The sequence below is a fragment of the Ceratotherium simum genome, chromosome 3, assembly GCF_057802395.1.
Source record: "Ceratotherium simum simum isolate JZ-2026a chromosome 3, ASM5780239v1, whole genome shotgun sequence".
NCBI classification, from domain to species: domain Eukaryota; kingdom Metazoa; phylum Chordata; class Mammalia; order Perissodactyla; family Rhinocerotidae; genus Ceratotherium; species Ceratotherium simum.
The window spans coordinates 78,523,427-78,546,869 of NC_141902.1; the positions used below are offsets into that span (position 1 = coordinate 78,523,427).

Genomic DNA, 23,443 nt, shown 5'->3' on the forward strand with positions numbered 1-23,443 from the left:
GAAGGTCTCCAGGCTCAAGAAGAACAGGTGAAGTAGTGAAAGACGTATTTAAGGAAAGCAAATTTAGATAAGGCTCTAAAAGTTAATTCCTAATTCTGGGGCACTGGGGAGCCCCTGGAGCTGCCTACAGTGCTATAAAGCTATGTGGTAGGAAATGCCTACTGGCAGCAGTGGGTAGGGTGGCCTGGAGTTGATAGAGGCTGGGATGGTAGAACGCTTTTGCACAAGTACGGGTGAGGTCACGATCTGAATACTGTCAAATGATATGACATTAGCATGCTCTAGACTAATGGAGAAGGAATGGTGGCCATGTCTAAACATGTACCACATCAGACTACAAATGGCTCCTGTGGGTCTTGTTCACACACAGAGCACGTTCCTCGCCTCTCCAGCCGATCTGACCCCTGGCTTTGTTTGTTTAATTGTCTGAAATAGAGGTGAATCAGTGGCTCTGAGCAGGGCAAACGTGCGTCTGCCGTCCTCCACCTTGGACAGCTGTGAGCCCTGATGTTTACTGCGCAGAGCTGAGCAGTAGGACGAGGCCGAATGTCCTTGAGGTCTAACCGAAAAATGTTTTGAACTAATCTCTATCAGAAATTAGAAAAATCAGTAATATACTCAAGTATGAGATGCAAAGGCAAAACCTTTTCCTATGAAAGGTACAATTCCATCAGGAATGAAAACAACAAGCATTTTCACAGAGAGGTGAGGAGTGCCAGATGATCCTATTAGCAGGTTTACAGGAATAAAGGCTGCCACGTGCCAGAGGCTTTTCAAAGGGTAAACGGCAGGCTCCGCTTCTGCTGTAACTCCAGATCGCCTTTCCAGGGGTGTGTTGGCCACATCTTTGTAGAAGCGTCTCAGACTCAGTTCATTTGAAACTGAGCGTCTAACCCTAGCACCTCAGCCTCCGCAATAGGAAGCCTGCATGTCACGCGTGACATCTCCGCCCACCTCCCATCAGTATCTGTCAAATGAGGCAGGGTCTCTCTGGAAGCCCAAGGTCACCAGCTCTGTACTCTGCTCTGAGGTGGCAGGGCTGAAAGTCTGCAAACCACATTTCCCAGACTCCTTTGCAGCTGCCTTCGGTTAGGTTCTGCCAACAGGGGGGCGCCAGAGGGAGCCTGGGGGGCAGGAGGCCAGGAGAAGGGAGTTCCTGCTATCCTCCTCCTTCCCCACTCCTTCCCTTCTTCTCCCAGCTCTAAAGGGTGGTTATTCGGCTCTGCTCCTTCAGCCTTCCCTCCACATCTGGGTAACCAGCTCCCCGTGTTAACTGCTGGAATCCCGAGGGCGAGTTCTTTTCCTGCCTGGGCCCTGACCATTGGAGTCCATCTGTGTCTTATCCACCTCTGTATTCCCTGGGCCTAGTCTGGTGCTCTGAGCACAGCAGGTGCTCAGTGAACTTCGCTCAGCAGATGAGCCAACACCTCGCTGTGCTGCCTCCATGCCGCCCCTGTTCATCTCCTCCCTGCAGGAGCATCTAACGTGTCTCTCTGCCTTCGTCTTCTTCCTCTTGAATTCAGTCTCCATTCTGCTGGCAGAGCTATTTTTAAGCCAATCTGATGAGGTCACTCCTGTTTAAAACTCTTTTAGGAGACCTCTGCTCCCTGAACCCCATGTAGTTTCCAGCTTCTCTATCCACTAACCAACTGGTGCCCCAAACTCCTGCTCCCGTTCTTTGAACCAACTCCAAATAGCAAACACTGTTCACTCTCTCTTCCAGGATCCCCACCTCCCTCTCACATGGCAACCTCCCAGTCATCCCTCAGGACCTGGCAGAAATGCCCACTGGCCAGCCTACCCCCTCCCTGCGCCCCACCACGCCACATGCTCCGCAGCCTCATGTCTACCCATTTATCGCCAGGCATAAGCCTGAGCCTGCACCTGGCTGTGGTGGGTAGAAACTGGGCTGTGAATCGTCACTTCTTCCCCAGGTGGTTCTGCTGGCCTTGGGCCATCTGTAGAAGCCCCATTTGATCCGTGTGGTGACAAAGGTACACCTGTGCCTGGCAAGTGGAGTGACATTGGTACCCAGCTGAGGTGTTCACACACCTGATGTGAGCATCATTATTGCCCAGTCCTTGTCATCCACAAAAGAGGAGTTTGCATTTTAGCCCCTGCTGGAGAGAAGCCCCTTCTCCTGTGTCTGCTGTGGAGAGAGGGAATCCCAACGTGGGCACGTGCCGTCCTTGGATCGTGGCAGGATTATTACCACAGGAGAAGTCTGCACTCCAGACCCTGGAGTGACGCCCGAGGCACCCACTGCTCTCTGGTCCTGCCACCACCCCCAGGTGAGTTTCATGCCTACCCAGGGCTGCAGGGGTGCATTCTCAAACAGGTTAAGACCAGTTTTAGTTACTACTGTAATTCATAACAAAATATGAATGCAGACAAGAAAACCTACTTGTTCTATGAGTTGAATGCTTCAGAAAGACTCGATAAAGGAGAGCAGCCAAGCAGAAACTGCTGCCAAGTTAGGTCCTGGCAAGGCAGTTGTAAGGGAGTGGAGAAGAATCATAAAACATCTAGAGGGGTTCCGCACTGAGATCACTTCATGCACCTCACTCCAATTAAAAGGGGCTGAATCTGGAAATCATAGATGGTGCGATTTCCATGAAGTTTATGCAAGAAATACAACCTGATCCACCAATAGACCTGTAATCAAAGAGAAGATCGTGGCCCCAAGTCAAAAGACTGGGGGACAAATGCTCATTTGCATATTTAAAGTCAAAATACAATGTTTATGGTATGTATGCATCATTTTTATGATTGTCTCTAGCTGTCTAGATTAATCAGACACCTGTGGGTCCCAGTCTTATAGATAAGTAGCACCTACCACCCAGGGATGGTTCTGTTGAACTCAGACCTCAAGGAAGGTCTCTGTGGGTCCAGGGAGCGCCAGCCTCAGTGGGGAGCTGGGCCGGCACTGGGCTAAACTGGAGAGGTGAAGATACTGGTGAACTAGAGCGATTCTGGGGCTCCTGGGGGTGGTGTTACATCCCTCCCTGACCGCCGGCACCCCTTACTAGCTCCACGGGCAAGCCCAGTTACCTGTCTGTGAGAGGTGCAGGGCCCTATCAGCACTTCTGAAGGAGCTCTGCTTTACAAGGCATCCAACTAGAGCAGAGAACACAAACGACAACAACAAAAGATGAGTTAACCAGCAAGTGCCTAATGGAGACGCATGTAATAGCACATGACGTCCCTTAGGCTAACATGGGTGGCAATAGAGCAAGTGGGGAGGAAAACAGGTATATGGAAAATTGAGATTACGCTTGAGAAATAAAACTAAAAATATGAGATGATAGACACTTTGGAGGTAAAAGCATTCTCCACTAAACAAAATCAATAAACTGAATTTCATAATCAGATTGTCTTTTGCCACTATTGCTGCACATATTAGAGTAATTTGGCTTCATAAATTCTGACAATAGGCATCACACTTTACATCTCATGTATACAGGCAGTCATTATGCGAGTTCCAAAAACTGTTAATTATCCCAAAATGCGGATCCACAGAGATAAGAAAGGAACTCTGGGTTCTTTCCCTGCCAGGCCACGGCTTTGGCTGTAAGTCACAGTCTGCTGTCTGGAGTGCCCGTGGTCTTTCTTACATAAACTACACCTGGAAGACATTGTCTAACTTTCCATTTCTGTGTTTTTAAGGTGGAGCTAGAACTTAAAGGTACTTGTGAAGTAACGTGTGTGCAGAAACCCCCTGGATTTTGTTCAGTTTTTATCCCAATCCCTTATCATTCTCTCACCCACATCTAAATTGACAGCAATATATCTAGTGACCCTCCTTCACTGAATCTTTCCAAGGTACTCAGTTTTGTTGTAACAGAAACAATTATCTTTTCATACTCACATTTCATTGGTACTAGAATATGCCCTGACAATCCCAATACCACTGGCATAAACTGGTTTGGGGATAAATACAACTGTCCCTTGCAAAGCTTATGACCCCACTGCTGGGAGCAGAAATGGTGCACGGGAGAACTGCGGAGGCCGCCAGCGGGGGACTGTGCTGTGGGAGCAGGCAGCGCAGCTCACAGGCAGAGGGAGAACCAGGGCTCTCGGGCTGGTTGCTTGAGTACAGGTTGGTTAAGAGAGCTGTAACTGTATGCACAAGGAGCTTACTATAGCACCACTTACAGACGCATAAACAAAACCAAAATCAAAAACGAGAAACAACTCAAGTATCCACAGAGAAATGGCCAAATAATTGACGTTACATCATATTATAGATCAGTGCAGATATTAAAACATCTTTCCATATATTGACTTAGATGGGTGTCCATGATTGTTTCAGGTTATAAAATCAAGTTGTGGAGTAATATGAACGGTGTGATCCCATTTTGGCAAAAAAGAAGGAAGAAATGAAGGAAGAAAGGGAAGGAAGGAGGGTGGGAAAGAGGGAGGGAGGAAAAAAGGAAGATAGACTTATATATGTTTATATGAGAAATCAAGAAAGAAACAGAAGTATTCACGGCAAAGTTTCCTCAGGAGAATGGAGTGGGAGAAGGGAGATTATTAACTTTTTCTTTATATACCTCTACATTTTACTTGTTTCAATTATCATGTATTGCTTCTTTAATTAAAGAGTCTAACGAAATGAAGTAAGAAAATTAAAGTCAATTACATCTCAACAAAGCTGGAAAAAAAAAAGAAGACACTTACAAAAAATTAAAAAGAGCTACGAAGACATCCTCATGAACGACTCAGTTCTCGGTTCCATCCCTCAGGGCGTAAACACAACCCCCTCAGGCTGCCCCACTTCTCCTTCTCCAAGGGCGCAGCCTGTGTGGCCAGCCGGGCCCAGCCTCTGACCCACATGGTAAAAGCTGACCTCCACGTGGCCACCACGGTTTTCCAAAGCCCATTCACACATATTATTTGATTCGTTCTCTCAGCACCCCTGTGAGGACAGCAGGGCATCAACAGTCTTATTTAGAGCAGAGGAAACCAGGACAAATAGGCAGTGATGTGCCCAAGGTCATGTGCTGGTCCCACAAGCGCTGTGGTCATATGCCTCCATTTCCCTCTTGCCTCCCTCGTGGCTCTGGGCCATGCAGTCAGCGTAGTCAGGGCCTTAGAAGGAGAGCAGAGCCTTGCCCGCTCCGTAGCCCATGGTCACAAAGGGAGAAGGACTCACCAGCGGGAAACTCATCTATTTCTATTTCCAAGCCAGGCGTTTGAAGTAAACTTACCCACAAAGTACTCAGCGATGAAATAGCCAGGGGTTCTGATGGCAGCTGTTATCATAGCAACAATACTTTACTTCCATATAGTGCTTTACAGCTGACAAAGTACATCAAGGACCACTGCATTCATGTCATTGCTGCAATGTCCCAATAACAAACTGATATTCCCTCCACGTTTAAGAATCAAAATGGGTCATGCTTACTGAGTGCTCCCCAGGGAACCCATTAGATCCATTTCCTAAGTAGGGAAACTGAGGATCAGGGAGTTTCAGTGATGTATCCAGAGTCACCTGCTTCATATACCTGACTTCAGGCCCACGACTCCAGGCCTGCTCACGTTCCACAGTAGAATGACCCTGCACGTTATGTTATAATTGATTATGCTACTATAGCTCTGATATACTTCATTCTTATTTAGTTGGTAATTTTCATTTAAATTCTTAAAACTAGGGAACACAAACTTTTAGCATTTACAGCCCTTTGGTTCTGTTAGTTTGGTCAGATTGGTGTGATATTTACAGATCAATAGTAAAATCTGCAGAGGTGAGTAGAACCCCATGGTACTTAACCTTTCCTTTATACCACATGCCGGAGAAAATCACCAACATGAGGCCTCAATGAACAAGGCCACAAGTTCATCGCTGCTGAATAACTGCTTAATTAGGTACCTTTCCGAAAACTGCAACCTCTCGGAAAGGTCAGCCCAGCTGTGACAGCTGTGTGGATATATACTGGGAGAAAGAGGCTGCACGTTGCATACGATTAGAGCCAATGAATTTTTAACATCTTGGTAATATGCTTTCTGGCCCTGTATCTTGATTAACTGATGTACTGCCATAGGGCGGATGAGAAAGAACAAATAAAACAACCTACTACAAGAATAACTTGCCTTTTCTTTCATGAGTTGCATAAAACATTGGAGAGGAGGTGGCAGGGGTCTCGAAGGGGCAAGGGGAGAGAGAGAAAGAGGGAGGATTCCTACACTTAGCATTGAAGCACAGTATCTTTCCATCAATTTCTCTTTATTGTACTGACTTTACTGGTAACATAGTGAACAGTGGGCTGTGTTCCAGTCACGTCAGAATAACGAAGAGCCTTCATTATTTATTAAACATGTATTAATAATTGTGTGACCCTTGCTCCTGGTCTCATTGCTCCCCTCCGGGAGCAGCAGTTTTTCTTCTCTAAGATCCTGGCCAGACAGTCAAGTGATGGCCAGCCAATGACCTGCCACTGGATTTTGAGCTCAGGGTTAATTAGCAAATCTACAAAGCACAGATTAGCAGTTTTTCTAAACAAACTTCCTTTATTAAAAGTGAATTCTGAAGCCTGAGGAAGCACCTGGCTCTGGAGGTGCTGGGCCTACAGGATGTCTAAGGCTGCAGGATCATCACTAAAATAACTCAGGGAACACACCAGGGGCTATCTAGAGGGACATGACAGTGGCTGGACTCTGTCAACAAGGAGCTCCAACAATACCTAAAATAAACAAAGTAATGGCACCAAATGTGTGGGTTCTCTGTCTTCCAGAGGGCACCATGAGGTGACCTCCAAGGATCTCCAAGCACCACAGGCCTGTCAGGGCCAACTCTTCCAGTTGGAAGCAAGAAACGTCCATCCTACATTGGTTTCAAATTGGCTGGAGGAGCAGGAGATCAGGACCACCATTCTGAGTGTGCTTGGTAAGGAAGGGGGCCACTCACCATCTGCAGGACGTCAGAGGAGACCATCTGCATGCAGCACATGGCTGTGGCCAACGCACACACGATGGTGGAGAGGACGTTGAGGGCGCACACGCTGAAGAGGAGATCCTGTGAGAAAAGAAGCAGGAGAAGGTCAGCCCCTTCTTGGCAACCCAGGTGGCAGAATCCTTAGCATTTCTGTGAAGGGCTAGAATGAGTATGGTCAATTGTCATCCACTTCATGCAGATTTTGTTTTGTGGGTTTTTTTTTTCCATAATCAAAACTGGCCTTTAATATAGAACACTTGTTTATTCTTCTACAATGCTGATCAAATTATTCTTAGAAACTAAATGGTGTATTTTACAATTTTGATGATTATTAGGCAGTCACTGTCTAAGAAAATCTTGAAATCACCAACATTTAAGTAGGTGGGCAATCTTTATCAATTATAAAATGTAACTCAAAATTTTGATAAGTATTTAACAAAATGCCAATTTTTTAAATTAAACTTTTTATCTTGAGATAACTGTAGATTTACATGCAGTTCTAAGAAATAATACCGAGAGATCCTGTGTACCCTTTACTCAGTTTCCCCCATGGTAGCATCTTGGAAAACTATAGCACAATATCATAACCAGGATTGACAATGATATCGTCAAGATACAGAACATTCCCATCGCCACAAGGGTCCCCCCGACCCATGTTGATATTTTATAGACACACCCACCTCTCTCTCCCTGCTTCCCACTCAATACCCCTTCCCCAACCCCTGTCAACCATTAGTCTGGTCTCCATTTTGTCATCTCAACAAGGGTATACAAGTGCAATCAAATAGCATGTAACCTTTCAGAATTGGCTCTTTTCACTCAGTATAATTCCTTCAAGATTCATCCAAGTTGCTGTACGTATCAATAGTTCATTCCTTTTTATTGCTAAGTAGTATTTTATGGTATGGATGTACCACAGTTTGTTTAATCATTCACCAGTTGAGGAATATCTGGGTTGTTCTCAGTTTTTGGCTGCTACAAATAAAGCTGCCATGAACATTTGTGTACAGGTCTTGTGTGAACAAAAGTTTTTATTTCTCTGGGATAAATATCCAAGAGTACAATTGCTAGGTCACATGATAATTGAATGTTTAATTTTATAAGAAACTGCCAAATTGTCTTCCAGAGTGGCTGAACCATTCTACATTCCCACCAGCAAGGTATGAATGATCCAGTTTCTCTGCATCCTTGCAAGCATTTCGTATCACTATTTTTATTTTAGCCATTCTGATTGATAGGTGTGTAATGATTGTGGTTTTAATTTGCATTTTCCTGATGGCTAATGATGTTGAACATCTTCTCATGTGCTCATTTGCCATCTGTAGATCCTCTTTGGTAAAGTGTCTGTTCATATCTTTTGCCAATTTTAGAACTGGATTGTTTGCTTTTTTATTGAGTTTTGAGAGTTCTTTTTGCATTCTAGATTCTAGTCCAGATATATGGTTTACAAATATTTGTTCCCAGTCTGTAGCTTGTTTTTTCATCTTCTTCACGTAAGTTTTTACAGAACAAAAATTTCTAATGTTCATGAGGTCCAACTCATGAATTTTTGCTTTTACGGATCACGCTTTTGGTGTCAAGTCTAAGAACTCTTTGTCTAGCCCTAGATTGTGAAGATTTTCTCCTATTTTTTTCCTAAAAGTTTTTACAGTTTTACAATTTACATTTAAGTCTTTGCTCCAATATGAGTTAATTTTTGAATAAGGTGTGAGGTTTAGGTTGAGGTTACTTTTGTGTTTTTACTTTCAATCTCTACATGTTCATTGCTAGTATACAGAAATGTGGTTTATATTTGTATATTTATCTGGTATCCTGCAATCTTGAGATTTTCTATGTAGACAGGCCATCTACAAATGTTTTATTTCTTCCTTTCCAATTTGTATGTCTTTTATTTCTTCTTCTTGTTTTATAGCACCAGCTAGAATTTTGAGTATTATGAATAAGAGTAAGATGAATAAAATGGTGAGAGCAGATATCTTTTCCTTGGGGTCTATCTCAAAGAATACACCTCATGGAGTTTTAACTGTCCAAGTACAAGTAATTCTTCTTTAGGAAATTTACTCTCCAATCCATGCCAGAAAAAGAAAAAAATAACCACGATACACAAAAATGACCACAAAGATTTAGAATAATGATATGTCCTTCAGTTTAATCTTATTCACACAAAAATGTACAAAATACCGTATATACTCAAAAAGCTCTCAGGAAAAATGGATCTTTCACCAGAAAGACCATGGTATTAATGAGGTTACTCTCAATGATCTAATCAAGGGGTTGACAGATCCTCAAGAGGAAGTGGGAGATACATTGTATTTCCTCGTTGACATGCACATCACTGGGGATGTGTCCAAATGACTGTCTAGTCAGGGAGCATTCTCAGGGCTTGCTCATATATACAGAACCCATGTATTCTAATCTATGGAATCCTTTAAGAAAGTTCCCCAATCTCCTGTAAGTTGCTTGTGACTACAGAAGTCTTTGCCCAATCTCCTTCCTCAGAACCTGCTCATTTGTTCTCAAGGCTGCCTTGTAAAATAGCCAAAAGGTGGGGCCGGCTCTGTGGCTTGGCGGTTAAGTGCGCGCGCTCTGATGCTGGCGGCCCGGGTTCGGATCCCGGGCGCGCCCCGAGGCACCACTTCTCCGTCCAACGCGAGGCCGAGTCCCACGTACAGCAACTAGAAGGATGTGAACCTATGACATACAGCTATCTACTGCGGCTTTGGGGGGAAAAAAATGAATAAATAAAATCTTTAAAAAAAAAAAAATAGCCAAAAGGTGATTATGATAGTACTACAGAGGACAAAGTTAACATACTGTGTTTAAACACATTCCCAAGGTTATACAGCCCAGTGCAAATGTGAAGATGGAGAACTGAGTCTTGTTTTTAAGAATTGATGGGCAGAACTGAAGCAGGGGTCAGTCTACGGCTAGTTACTCCCCACTCCTGAGGTGAGAGTGTTCTGAGTACGCTGAACAAAGTGGGAACAGGTGCTACTCCCAGGCCTGTGTGAGCACCAGACACCATTATCTCTAATCCCTGTGGGTGTTTCTTTTCCCAGACTCAAATAGTTTCTTCATGTGCATGGGCTAATCAATACTGAACTGAATACTCCAGGGGTCCCTCTGAAGATCCCAGGGTTCTCTGCCTTCTAGTGCTTTGTCCTGAGAACTCTAGTCCCCAGGCCTTGGTCTCCCTCAGATTCTCAGCTCTGTCTCCCCAACTCAGGGCCTCTGCAGGGATCCTCCTAAGTTCCCTTTCCTGCACTGTGACCTGGAGACTCTCTCAGGCAGTAAGTTGGGACAATTGTAGAGCTTGCCTCATTTGTTGACCATATTTCAGGGATCACTGTCCTTCATTGTCTAATGTTCAATGTCTTCATATTTCATCAGTTTTTTTTGTTTTGTTTTTTTGGTTGTTTCAGGTGGGAAGTTAAATCCAGTCCCTGTAACTCTTTCTTGCCCAGAAGCTCACGGTGGCTTTTTTGTTTCAATTTTCTAAGTGGTTACAGCAGGGCGTAGACAATTGCCTTAAGCTTCCTGTGCAACGTTGCGATGGCCACCTCAAGTGTCCTCCCTGCCCCTGCAGCCTCTAAGGATGCAGCAGGATGGGAGCTCAGTTGTGGGAAATAACAGACACAGATGGGGTTGCAAAGAGGCTATGGAGTCTGGATTTTATTTTGTACGTGATGGGATACATCTGAGGATGCGTGATGTTGGGAAAAGATAATGCAACCTGCTTTCACAAATGACTGAGAGAGATACCTTTTGCAGTGTCTAGCACAGGACCTGGGATGTAGCTGGTGGTCAGTAAACATCTGTTGAAGTGAGAGACTGGAGACATGGGGGTGACCAGTTAGATGCTGCTGCAGAGGGTTAAACCAGAGCACATGGAGGAAGCATGGAGATCGGGAGTCTGAGAGTGACTTTGAAGCTGAAACCAGCAGGGCACAGCCATTGATTGGGGGCAGACTGGGATGAGGGAGAAGAATTGGTAGGAGATGATTCTGAGGGATAAATGGTGAGTAGGAGCATAACATGCCAGCAGCTGTGCCAGGGGGATGTGGAGAGGAGCAGTCTTAAAAGGAGAATAACCAATGTGTCTGGGACATGTAGAAGCTGAGTTGCCAGGGGCCTGTCCCACAGAGAGGCTAGTGATTGGTTGGAAATGTGGGCATGCACGATGGAGGTCAGCACCGGAAGTGTGAATTGGGAGCTATCCCCATGGGATCTAGAGGTGCCTTCAGCTGTGGACACTCTCGATGTATCTGATGGCCCTGGGTTCCCTCATTCCCATCTCCAGACCCACCAGACTTCAGAGGACCAGCGTCCTCCAGACTCCCTAGAGAAGAGGGCATTTCTTGGATGAATTTACTGTTCTCATCTTAAAGATACACCAGAGAGTAACCTGAGATAGTATGTAGAATCTTCATTATATATTTTATATCTCTCAGGGGACAATTCAAAATTAGAACTAAAATAGAGACATCTGTCAATGTACTGTAACTAAAATTATAAACAATACCATTACTTTGTCCTCAATCTAGAAATTTCATGTTTACTGATCACATATTCCATTGACATTGAAATGAATGCCCTTAATTTTTTATACACTCTCATTTGCAACCGAATAAAACTACTCACACACACAAAATAAACATAAATCATAACCTTTTGTTTGAATATGCATCATGAGGCAAATACTGCTTTATGTCTCATGGAGTGTATTCATTTGAAACACACGCCAAAAAGACTTCTTTTCTTTTTTCTTCTTCCAGCTGTTTAAATGCTTAGCTTTTTTCTAGATAACTGCATACCACCTGGAATTGCATTTATGTGTTTCTTCAGAATTCTCTTTCTGGCTTAAATAATGCCTTCACCTCTGCCCTTTGACAGCTTTATCAGAGAGTCCTCTGCAAGCACTAAAATCCATGTTCTGTAAAATCTCTTTATAGGCTCATTCAAAATGGAGAGTGTGAAAACAAGGCAGGTCTTTCACTGTGGATACTGAGTTTTGCTGCTGGCCATTTTGCATACTTACTCTAGTAAAATTAAGGAAATCATGTACATAACAAATCACATATAAAACAAAAACAAGAGGAGATACTTAGGTAAACCTACAAATGATGAATTCTTTTAAAATTCTCTCCAATCCAAGTAAATTCTGAATATTAATAACACAATTAACAGAGAAAGGTGACAGCCATGAGAAACACATTACACATTAAGAAACATTAAAAATTCAGGACTTTGATTCCTTTGGTTGCTGGAAATATTGTTGTCCAGAAGACAAACGGTCTTATGTTCATTTCTATTAGCTCATTCAGCAGTTTTTTTTTTTCTATCTTTTTTTCTTTAAATAAAGAAAGAGATCCCATAGGAGATCATTGTCAGCCAAGATATAATGATGGAATTTGAGGAAAGGCTCAGAGCATAAAAAATAAGTGATGAGACCAATGGCCAACAGTAATTGTATATGTGATATAATTACAAGGGATGGGCTTTGGGCTTTATTGAAATTATCCTAGTGAAGCTTCCCGGTTACTCAATGCAGTGATCACCATCTTAGTGGGTCTTCCACGGCATCAAGAGGACTTGAATGTGGAAAACCAGGATGTTAAAGAAGGCAGGTGGAAGTGGTGGGGAGTACGACGAGAGAAACCACGCCTGTCATCCTCCCACTCTGTGTTCAAGGTGGGGAAGGCCAAGCTGGGTGACGTCCAGAGTTTAGAACCTCCTGCGTCAAAACACAACGTACACTCATAAGCAGATTGTTCTGCTCTGAGCATGAAGCAAATATATAAATATCTCAAAATTTTGGACACGTGGTCCTCATATCACCAGCTTGAACTGAAGCATTCTTTGTAGGGCTTTTCCATCCCTTTCCAAACCCAGTGACAGTCTAATTCAGACCTTCATTAACACATACATTACCGGACAACTTACCCCAGCCACTCGCTCTGCTTCTTGTAATTCACCTTACCCGGCCAGAGTATTTAAGAGGCCTCTCTAGTCACAGTTCTTTCTTACCCTTCTTTGCCTCTCAGATCCAAATGTGACTCAATTTACAAGGCCCAGGCTGAATTGCATTTCCTTCTTCTCAACAAGCTGAATGTCTTCTTCTCAAACAGCTGAATCCTAAGGAATTTTCCCTCCTTTGAACCAAGAGGGCAACCTGCACCATTTATTCTTTATTGCTCTGTGATGTTAGACACTGGTCATGGACTGCTCCCTGACATTTAATGCAGATCTGTGTTGGGAGAGGCAGTCTTCCATGGGCCTTGAGCATGCCTGCAAGTCCTTGCTGGGTATGCCAAAAACTTTGGTATGCCTTGACTGCTCTTTACCGGGCCAATTTCCCAGGGTTGTGTTTGCAACAGGCAACCTTGCAGAAGGAGGTAACATCTCCTCTGGACAAAGTGTAGGCTCACTACAAAGGTAGCAGATTTCCGCAGCTCAGTGTTCCTCTCCTGTAAGGTAGCCCACCACATGTGCAGGCATCCATGGTAGGTCCTTTGCATCATCCCTGAGAACTGAGGGGCATGGGGAACTGACACAAACCAACATGAAGCTCTGGCTACTGCCTTTGCTATGAGTAAGAAAGTCCTTTGTCTCTGAACCAGGAGTCTCATGTCTTCTGCCAGAGAGGTAACAGGAAACTCTAACAGGCTAGTAGCTTGAAAGCAGGCAAAACCTCAGACGCTGCACAGTTCCTGACAGCATACTTTCATTTCCATCTTGAGAGGACATCAAGAGCAGAGACTCAGTCTTCTGCTATTCTCTATAGTAGAATATCTCATTCAAAATAGGTGAGTGGTAAATATTTTTTTGAAAATGTATAGGATATTTCATTGTTCCCTTCTGAATTTTAAGTTTAGACTAGAAGAAAATGATATGCTTAATTTCTAAATTTCCAACCACAAACATGGAAAAATTCACCATCACCATAAAATAAAGTAATACACAAACAAGACTCTAAAAAAACTCTTGATAGTATGATCAGACTGTGTGTGTGTATGTGTGTAAAATTTGTGACTTCTATTTTCCATAAAATTTCTCAAGTGATGAGCACATCCTGGAACAGATCCAGGCCATTTAATTTGTCTCTGTAGAAGGCAGTTCTTGTATTCAGAGCTCTTTGTGGCTGGCTTGAATACTGATCCTACAAAAGGAGCTAAAATTAGGCTGTCATGGAGAAGGTAAGTGATTCATGGAGGAATTTGTGAAAGCTATAATTCCAAGATGCAAACATTCTACTTAGAATCCCTACAAGTTTAAGTGAATTTTGGCCTTGCTTTGGCCTCTCAGGTGCCATCAATAATACAAATGCTACTCTAAGAGGACAGGTTTGCTCCACACACAATATGTGCTATTTGTTCAATGGCACTTTTAACTTTGAGCAAGGACCCATGAGGAAATTTTCACTCTCCACAATGGTGCAGAACTACACCTTAATTCATAATTCAAAACCTGTCTGCCCTCTGAAGCAATAGCTTTTAGCCTTTAGTTGATGGATGTAAATTGCCTAAACTATAATCTGTATAAATAACTATAAGTCACAGACTAATTATTTTCTTACAGTTCTATCAAGTTTTAAGATCAAGAAAACTATTTGCCACTTTTCGGATATTCAAGGAAGGTTAATCAGGCAAAAAACACGTTTCTTTGTTTTGTCTGTGTGTGTGGGGTGTACACACACACATATCTATATATAGACAGATGCATATGTATATTTTAAGTTTTTAAAAATTCCGTTTTGATTTCTTCTTTGACCCAGTGGTTGTTCAAGGGAATGTTATTTAGCTTCCACGTGTTAGTGAATTTTTCCATTTTCTTGCTGTTATTGATTTCTAGCTTCAATTTCACTATGGTCGGAAAAGATACTTGGCATGATTTCAATCTTCTTACATTTGTTAACACTTGCTTTGTGACCTAATATGTGATCTACCTTGGAGAATGGTCCGTGTGCACTTGGGAAGAATGTGTATTCTTCTGCTGTTGGTGAAAAGTTCTGTATATATCTCTTAGGTCCATTTTGTTCAAGTCCACTGTTTCTTTATTGATTTTCTGTCTGGATGTTCCATCCATTATTGAAAGCGGGGTATTGAAGTCTCTTACTATCATTGTATTACTGATTTCTCCTTTCAAATCTGCCAATATTTGTTTTATATACTTAGGTGCTCTGATGTTGAGTGTGTATATATTTACAACTGCTTTGCCTTCCTGTTGAATTGACATTTTTATCATTACATCATGACCTTCTTTGTCTCTAGAAACAGTTTCTGACTTAAAGTCTACTTTGTCTGATATCATTATAGCCACCCCTGCTCTCTTTTGGTTTCCACTTACATGGAATATCTTTTTCCATCCCTTCACTTTCAGCCTATGTGTGTCCTTGAATCTAAAGTGAGTTTCTTGTAGATGGTACACAATTGGATCTCGGATTTTTAATCCATTCAGCCACTCTGTACTTTTTATTGGGGATTTTAGTCTTTTTTACATTAAAGTAGTTATTGATAGAGTTGGATTACTATTGCTATTTGAACTGTTTTCTGTTTGACTTGTAGTTCTTTTATCCCTCTTTTTATCTCTTGCTGTCTTCCTTTGTGTTTCATTATTTCTTTCCCTTTTTTTTAATATATCAATAGGTCTTTATTCCTTTCTCTTTTTATTTTGTGTAACTTTTATAGGTTGTGTAACTTTCTTCCTGGTTTCTAAGGGGCTTACATAAAATATAGTTATAACAGTCTATTTCCTATAAATTCTAGATATATAAAACCCCATTGTGATCCTAATTAGCCTCTAGCTTTCAAACAATGTCAAACAAAACATTACCTTATATTTATGTGAAAAAAAATGTGTTGTCAAGAAATTTTAGGAAAAGAAGAATGTCCTTGTACACATCAAAATGTACCATAAATCTACAATAATAGAATAGTATGGCATTGATAAGGAACAGAAGAAAGAGTCCAGATACAGATCCTTATAATAACAATAAAAGTGGCATATTATATAACTTGTATTGGGATAACTGGCTATCTTTAAAAAACAAATAAGACAAATCTAGACGTGAAAAAAACAAGAGAGGAAAATTCTTCCTTGTGAACCTAAATGCAAAAATCCTAAGCAAAATATTGACAAATTTAAATCCAGTAGCGGGCCGGCCCCGTGGCTTAGCAGTTAAGTGTGCATGCTCCGCTGCTTGCGGCGCGGGTTCAGATCCCGGGTGCGCACCGACGCACCGCTTCTCCGGCCATGCTGAGGCCGCGTCCCACATACAGCAACTAGAAGGATGTGCAGCTATGACATACAACTATCTACTGGGGCTTTGGGGGGAAATAAAATAAATAAATAAAACCTTTAAATCCAGTGGCATATGAAAAAATGCATTATGACCAAGTTTGGCTTATATCTGTGTTACATGAATGTTTTGACATAAGATAATCTATTAATGGAATCCACCACATGAAATGAAGAAAACCATATGATAATTTCAATAGATGTAAAATAGCAGTTTATATTTCAACGCTAGTTTAAAAGCTCCCAATAAACTAGAAATAGATGAGAGCTCCCTTATCTCCCTTATTTGAGATACTCTATAGCAAATATCAGGAAGGAGATGGAGATGGCGGCCATTATCACTTCTATTGAACAGTGATCAACATTGTATGAGAGCTCTCAGCCATCAGAATAAGACACTAAAAAGAAGTAAACTGTATACAAACTAGAAAGGAAGAAAAACTATTATTCCAACATGATATGATTACCTATATATATATAGAAAACCCAATAACATTGTCAAATATTTAAATTAAATAAGATAGTTGAGCAATGTTGCTGGATATAACATATGCAAAATTAATTGCATTCTCATACACCAGCAACAAAATATAATAAAAAAAAGATATTTACAGTAGCAACAAAAAAATATAAAGTACTCCAGAATAAATATCGGAAAAAAATGGAAGAAATGGTAAAAAAGGTATTGAGAACAAATAAATGATGAGATACACTGTAGTCATGAATAGGAAGACTCAATATCACTAATATCTTAATTTTCTCCAAATTAATTTATAAATCCAATGGAATCCCAATAAAGATCACAACAAGGCTGTGTGTGTGTGTGTGTGTGTGTGTGTGTGTAGACTGTGACAGGATGGCTCTAAAATCTAGATGGCAGAGCATAAAGCCAAGAACAGCCAAGGCCGACTTCCACTTCAGGTGTATGGCTGGCAGATTTCATAATTTTATTTATTTTTCCCCCAAAGCCCCAGTAGATAGTTCTATGTCATAGCTGCACATCCTTTTAGTTGCTGTATGTGGGACGCGGCCCCAGCGTGGCCGGAGAAGCGGTGCGTCAGTGCATGCCTGGGACCCGAACCCGGGCCGCCAGCAGTGGAGCCTACGCACTTAACCACTAAGCCATGGGGCCGGCCCTGGCTGGCAGATTTCATAAGACGGGGCCCACCTGCTGCAAAGCAATCAGATTCTGAATAATGCATGGTTCTTCACGCATTGCTGAGCTTGCAGAAAACAGAAGAGATCTCCCAAGACCTCCTTATTTCCACTCCTCTCCCCAGCTTAAAGCACCAACTTGTGACCCAAAACTGGAGCTGGGAACTGTGAGCAGTTAGCAAGTGCAGGAACAGGGCTGTCCTGCAGGTGAACACTGACAGCAGCACTGGGCTTTGGTTCCTCGGGCAGGAGTAAGAAAGGGGAGCCAAAGAGAGACTCCAGAACTAAGCTCAGAGCTTAGAAAGAGTCTAAAGTGGTCTCTCAGGTGGGCAGCACTCCCTGGCTTCCAGCAGAAGCAGAGATGAATTGTTTTTGGAGGAAACAGTCCTCAATTTAGGCCCACAGGATTCCTATGCACTAAGATCAAGTAACTATGAGTTCTGCATCAGAAATCATCCCATATGTGAGGTTACGAGCCACCCATCAGTGGGAGGCATCAGAAGCAATAAACAAGATTTAGATTCTCAAGGATATTGGAATCGAATCCAACATTCAGATATTGGAATTAAGTATGGAGCATAGAATAGCTATGTATAAAATGTTTAAGAAAATATAAAAAAATGGAAGCTCAAAGATGAACAATGAACAGAGATGACCTGGAACGAACAATGAACAGAGATGAACCGGAATGAACAGGTAGATCTAAAAATGGTTTTAAAAGTTTCAACATATTCTTTCAGTTTTGATAGATTAAGGCAGAGGTGAGATTCCAAAGATTTAACAACTGGTACATTTCAAGCACCAACCAAGCAGACAGAGCCCAGCACTGGCACTAGAGGTCCTGGGGATGCTAGGCATGATGTGCCAGTGGCTGGGTCCTGGGAGGTCCTGGGCTCCAGGGTAAGGCTCAGGGCAGAGGGAGCGGTGGACAGTCATCAAGTGTAAGGACTACAGATGAGCACTCATGGGAGGGAGCAACAGCTTTACCCTGGGGTAAGTTTATAGGTTTAAATTCTTACCAGCTATCAAGACTTATCATGAAACTATAGTCATTAAGACAGTGTGGTACTGACAGTGATGGAAAAAAAAGATTCATTTAAATAAACAAAATAGAAAGCCCAGAAAAATATGCAAATAAATATTAAAACTTGACACGTGACAGATGGAGCAAAGTAGATTTTTGTGGAAAGAGTGGACTATTCAACAATCAATGCTAAGATAACTGGCTATTCATACGCCACGCTCAAAAATCAATGCCAGATGGATTAAGGACATAAATGTGAAAGGAAAAATTAATTAAAATAAATATATGAGAATATCTTTATGTCCTCAAAATAGAGATGAGTTTCTAACACAAGACAAAAAACAAACCTCATACAAATCAATAAAAAAGACAAATAACCAATAAAAAATAGGTAGTAGACAAGAAAGGCAATTCTCAGAAAACAAAGCATGAATGATGAATAAATATCTAAAAAGATGATCAGTTCCAGTAAACGCCGAGAAATCCAAATTGAGATTATAAGATACCTTTTGCACACCGGCTAGATTTGGAATCACTTTGGAAAATAACTTGGCATCATCTTCTAAAGTTGAATATTTGCAGCAATTCTATTCCCAGCACTATTGTCTTGGGAAGCTCTCGCCAAGTGTGCCAGGAGACATATGCACAGCTGTCCATTCCAACCAGCACTGTCGCTAACAGCAAACAAATGGGACCCACCCAGTGTGCTTTCATTGAAAGGATGAATACATTGTGGTATATTCACATACAGACTATTCCAGGGCACTGAAAATGAATGAATTACAACTACACACAACACGAGTGAATTTTAGGAAAACAAGTAGTAAAAGCCTACACATATGATGTCTTATTTATAAAGCTAAAGAAAAAGCACAAAACTAAACAATATTGTGTTTAGGCATAAGTACCTATGTGATTATACTATAAAAAACAACAAGGGAACAAAAAGTACAAAATTCTAGATGGTAGTTCCCTCTGCTGGGGAAGCGCACAGATTGATGCAGTGGGATTGGCCAGTTCTAGTGAGTGCCAGGGGTTCATTTTACTATTTTACTTTACTATTTTGCTTTATAATCTACATAGACTCTACTGCTGTATTCATTATTGCATGAAAAGATACAATGGAAATTAAAGCATCGGCCAGATAATGCAGAAGAAACAAGGTGAAAGAATCTGTCCCATCACATCTGAAGACCCAATATAAAGGTAGAGTGATTAAGAGAGTGGAATCAATAAAAAGCAGAAAAATAGACTAAGCGAGTAGAAGCATGAGTTCACAAAATGAACCACATGTATATGGACACGACATATGACATATCAGTAGGAAAAGGATAGAGTAATAATAAATGGTACTAGGATAATTGTTTGTCCATACAGAATCATCAATAATTTCACTCTATCCACAAATGCGAATTAAAAAAAACCTAAATCTGAAACATAGAACTCTAAAATTTTTAGAAGAAAGTGTAACAGACTATCTTTGTGACTTTGGGGAAGGAAAGTACAGCCAATCTTCATTATTTGTGAATTTCATATTTGGGGGTTTACTTGCTAAAATTTACTTGTAACCCCAAAAATCACCTGTGGTGTTTTTTTAGTCATTCTCGGACATGTGCAGGGGGCAAAAAAAATGCTTGTTTCAGCTCTTGTACTGTAAACAAGTGTCCTTTTCTTGGTGTATTTAGTGTCACATTTTTTGTTTGTGCTTTCTGTTGCTGATTATGATATTTGAAATGGCCCCCAAGCATAGTGCCAAAGTGCTGTCTCGTGTCCTGAGTGCAAGAAGGCTGCGATGTGCCCTACAGAGAACACACATGCATTAGGTTGGCTTCATTCAGGCATGAGTTATAGGGCGGTTGGCCTTGAGTTCAATGTTAGTGAATCCACAATATATATTTTAAAAGGTGTCTTTAAACAGAAAGACACAAAAACAAGGTTCTGTATTGACTGGTTCATGGAAATGTTGTGACCAGAGGCTCTCAGGAACCTAACCCCGTATTCCTCCTAGGAGCAATGGTTCTGTATCTGCTAATTCAATGTGGAAACTTTATAGAACACAACTACTGTGAATAATGAGAATAAGTGTATTTGTTAAACCAGACATTAAAGGCACAAACCATAAAGGAAAAGATTGATAAAATCAGCTGTACTGAAATGTTAAAACTTCTATATGAAAAAAGATACCATAAAAAAAGTAAAAACAAAAATTAGTCTACAGACTGTGAGGAAATATTTACAATATATATAATCAAGAAAGGTTTAGTATTTAGAATATACAAGAAATCTCTAAAAGTAAAAAAGAAAAAGAAAACCCAATATGAAAGTAGTGAAAGATATGAACAGGTAATCCATAGATGAGGTAACCTGCTGGCCCTTAACATGTAAACGTGCTTCACCTCCCTGTGGCCAGGGAAATGCACATACCATACTTCATGAGACACTATGTTCCTCCTCTCACATTGGCAGAAATGGGTGGCTTGGCAAGGACGTGGAGAAATGGGGATCTTGACACAGTGCTGATGGGGGTGTACACTAGCACAACCACTTGGAGAACAACTTGGCAATACCTGGAACAGTGGAAGATGCCTAAGTCCAGGATCCAGCCTGGAATGTGTCCTGGAGAAATGCTCACACAGGTACCCAGGGAGACACGTACAAAGATATTTAGAGCAACACTGTTTGCAATAAAAACATCTTTGAAAGAGTCCAAATTTCCGTCAACAGGAGGAAGGGTAAATAAATGTTGGTATATCCATATGATGGAAGACTATAGCAGTGAAAATAACCCACAGTCCTACAGCTAAAGATGAGTTAAAGATGAATACAGAGAAAATAAACACCATTTATGTGAGTCTGAAAACACGCAAAAACTAACATCACTGTTCAGGGACAGAAATATACACAGAAAAACTATGATGAGCAGCAAAGGGGGCGGGGAGGTGAGACAACTGGGAAGAGGAACTTTTACTGAACTGATAACACTTTCTTTTCTAACACATATGATTGGCACATGGGAGTTCACTGTATCATTTTCCAGACCATTTTGTGTATCTTACATATTGCCTAGTAAATAAAAATGTTAATAATAATATTATTAATAATGTTATTAATAATAACAGTAGAATCCTCTACAGCATTAAAAAGGAAGAGGTCCATGCATACACATATCAATGCACATACGCATCGTCTCTACCAGTCAGTGTCTCGGTAGTATATAGCTGGCATACTCAAAGGTTGCCTGAAGAAAATTTAATGAATAATCTCTCTGGACAAGGTTAAGCAAACCAACAAAGAATGACAAAACTGCTGGTGGGAGTGCAAACTGGTGCAGCCACTATGGAAAACAGTATGGAGATTTCTCAAAAAATTAAAAATAGAACTACCATACGATCCAGCTATTCCACTGCTGGTATTTATCCAAAGAACATGAAAACACTAATTCAAAAGGATATATGCACCCCTATGTTCACTGCAGCATTATCCACAATTGCCAAGACTTGGAAGCAACCCGAGTGCCCACCAACAGATGAATGGATAAAGATGATGTGGTATATATATACAAGGGAATACCACCCGCCATAAAAAAGATGAAATCGTGCCATTTGCAACAACATGGACCTTGAGGGTGTTATGCTAAGCAAAATGTCAGACAGAGAAAGATAAATACCATATGATTTCACTCATATGTGGAAGATAAACAAACAAACCCATAGATATGGAGAACAGATTGGTGGTTACCAAAGGGGAAGAGGGTGAGGGGAGGGCGAAAGGGGTAAAGAGGCACATGTGTATGCTGAGAGATGGAAACTAGACTTCGTGGTGAACATGATACAGTCCACACAGAAGCTGGAATATAATGATGTACACCTGAAATTTACACAATGTTATAAGCCAATGTGACCTCCATTAAAAAAAAAAAGAGAATGACAAAACACCTGGGAACTAGTGCTAGCAAGGAGCTGCTAGCACCGAGAGGGGGCCCTCCACAAAAGCTGGGCTACAGGTAAAACCCCACAGCCTGCGAGAGGGGGAGGCGGGAAAGAGATGTCCTGACCTCACTTCCCATCCTCCCGTCTCCTGCTAGTGCCTCTCACTGGGCAAACCCACCAGATGCCAGAGAGAGAGGAGTCTGGGTGACACGGTACGTAGAGAACAGCCTTGAGGGGCCAAAGCAAGGCTGAGAGGACAGGTAAAGGACAAGGCTGGGGTAAACAGAAATAACCAGTAATCAATAACTAGCATATTTATCCAACTCTATATTAATTGAAAAAAGCAAAGTTGCTAATACAGCACTAATACAGCTCCTGTTTCGAGTTAAAATTTTTACATACATAAATCATGTTGTATAGAAAAAAAGTCTAGAAGAGAATGCATCCTTTGTATCAATCATCTATCTATTTAGTTTTTAAAACCTTCACAATGGTCAGGTATGACTTTTATTATGGAAAATATTCAGTAAGGTTTTTTTTTAATCAATGGAGTGTTGAGGAAACACCCTAAAGTTTACTGTATACATTTTTTCTCAGAATAATTGTGGGAATCTGTCATACCTCTCTACATTCAGGAGTCTACAGTCAATCAGTCTTAACACTATAAGTTTTCTTGAATAAATGCCAACTAACATAAAAAGAGATGAAAGGGGAAAAGAAAAGCCAGATGACAAATTTTTAAACCAATCTTCCAGGCAAGAGAAGTTTTATTGGCAATGATCAGCTTAGGGTGTTTTATCCACCAACATAACAGCTTTAAAACAAATGCTTTGAAAAAAAAATGGAAACATTGGAGGCCAATGGTTTGTCACTGGCTCTGAGCTGGTGCTGAAGCTGGGATAAGAAAGCCAACACAGCGCAAAGCTGCCTTATGCGGACATAGCACTTCAGACCAAGCCAAAGTTTATAAAATGAGCGCCTGTCAAATCTATTTGATGGTGGTAGAAGATGGACCTGCTCCTGACATCATATCCGGTTCTGAAAAGACTCCATCAGCAACATCAGTGTGCTAAGCCAGCGCCCACGGGCAGGCCAAAATCCACA

At 41.5% G+C, this 23,443-nt stretch overlaps 1 protein-coding gene across 4 annotated transcripts in view; it reads right to left on the minus strand.

Annotated features, from left to right (window-relative positions):
* ENTREP2 (endosomal transmembrane epsin interactor 2) overlaps positions 1-23,443 on the minus strand; it is a 447,469-nt gene that overhangs the window by 20,980 nt on the left and 403,046 nt on the right. For all 4 annotated transcript variants that reach the window (XM_004432010.3, XM_087428833.1, XM_087428834.1 and 1 more), the window contains one exon: positions 6,908-7,015. In XM_004432010.3, the coding sequence (XP_004432067.2) occupies positions 6,908-7,015 (108 nt within the window). The remainder of the gene's footprint in view (positions 1-6,907; positions 7,016-23,443) is intronic.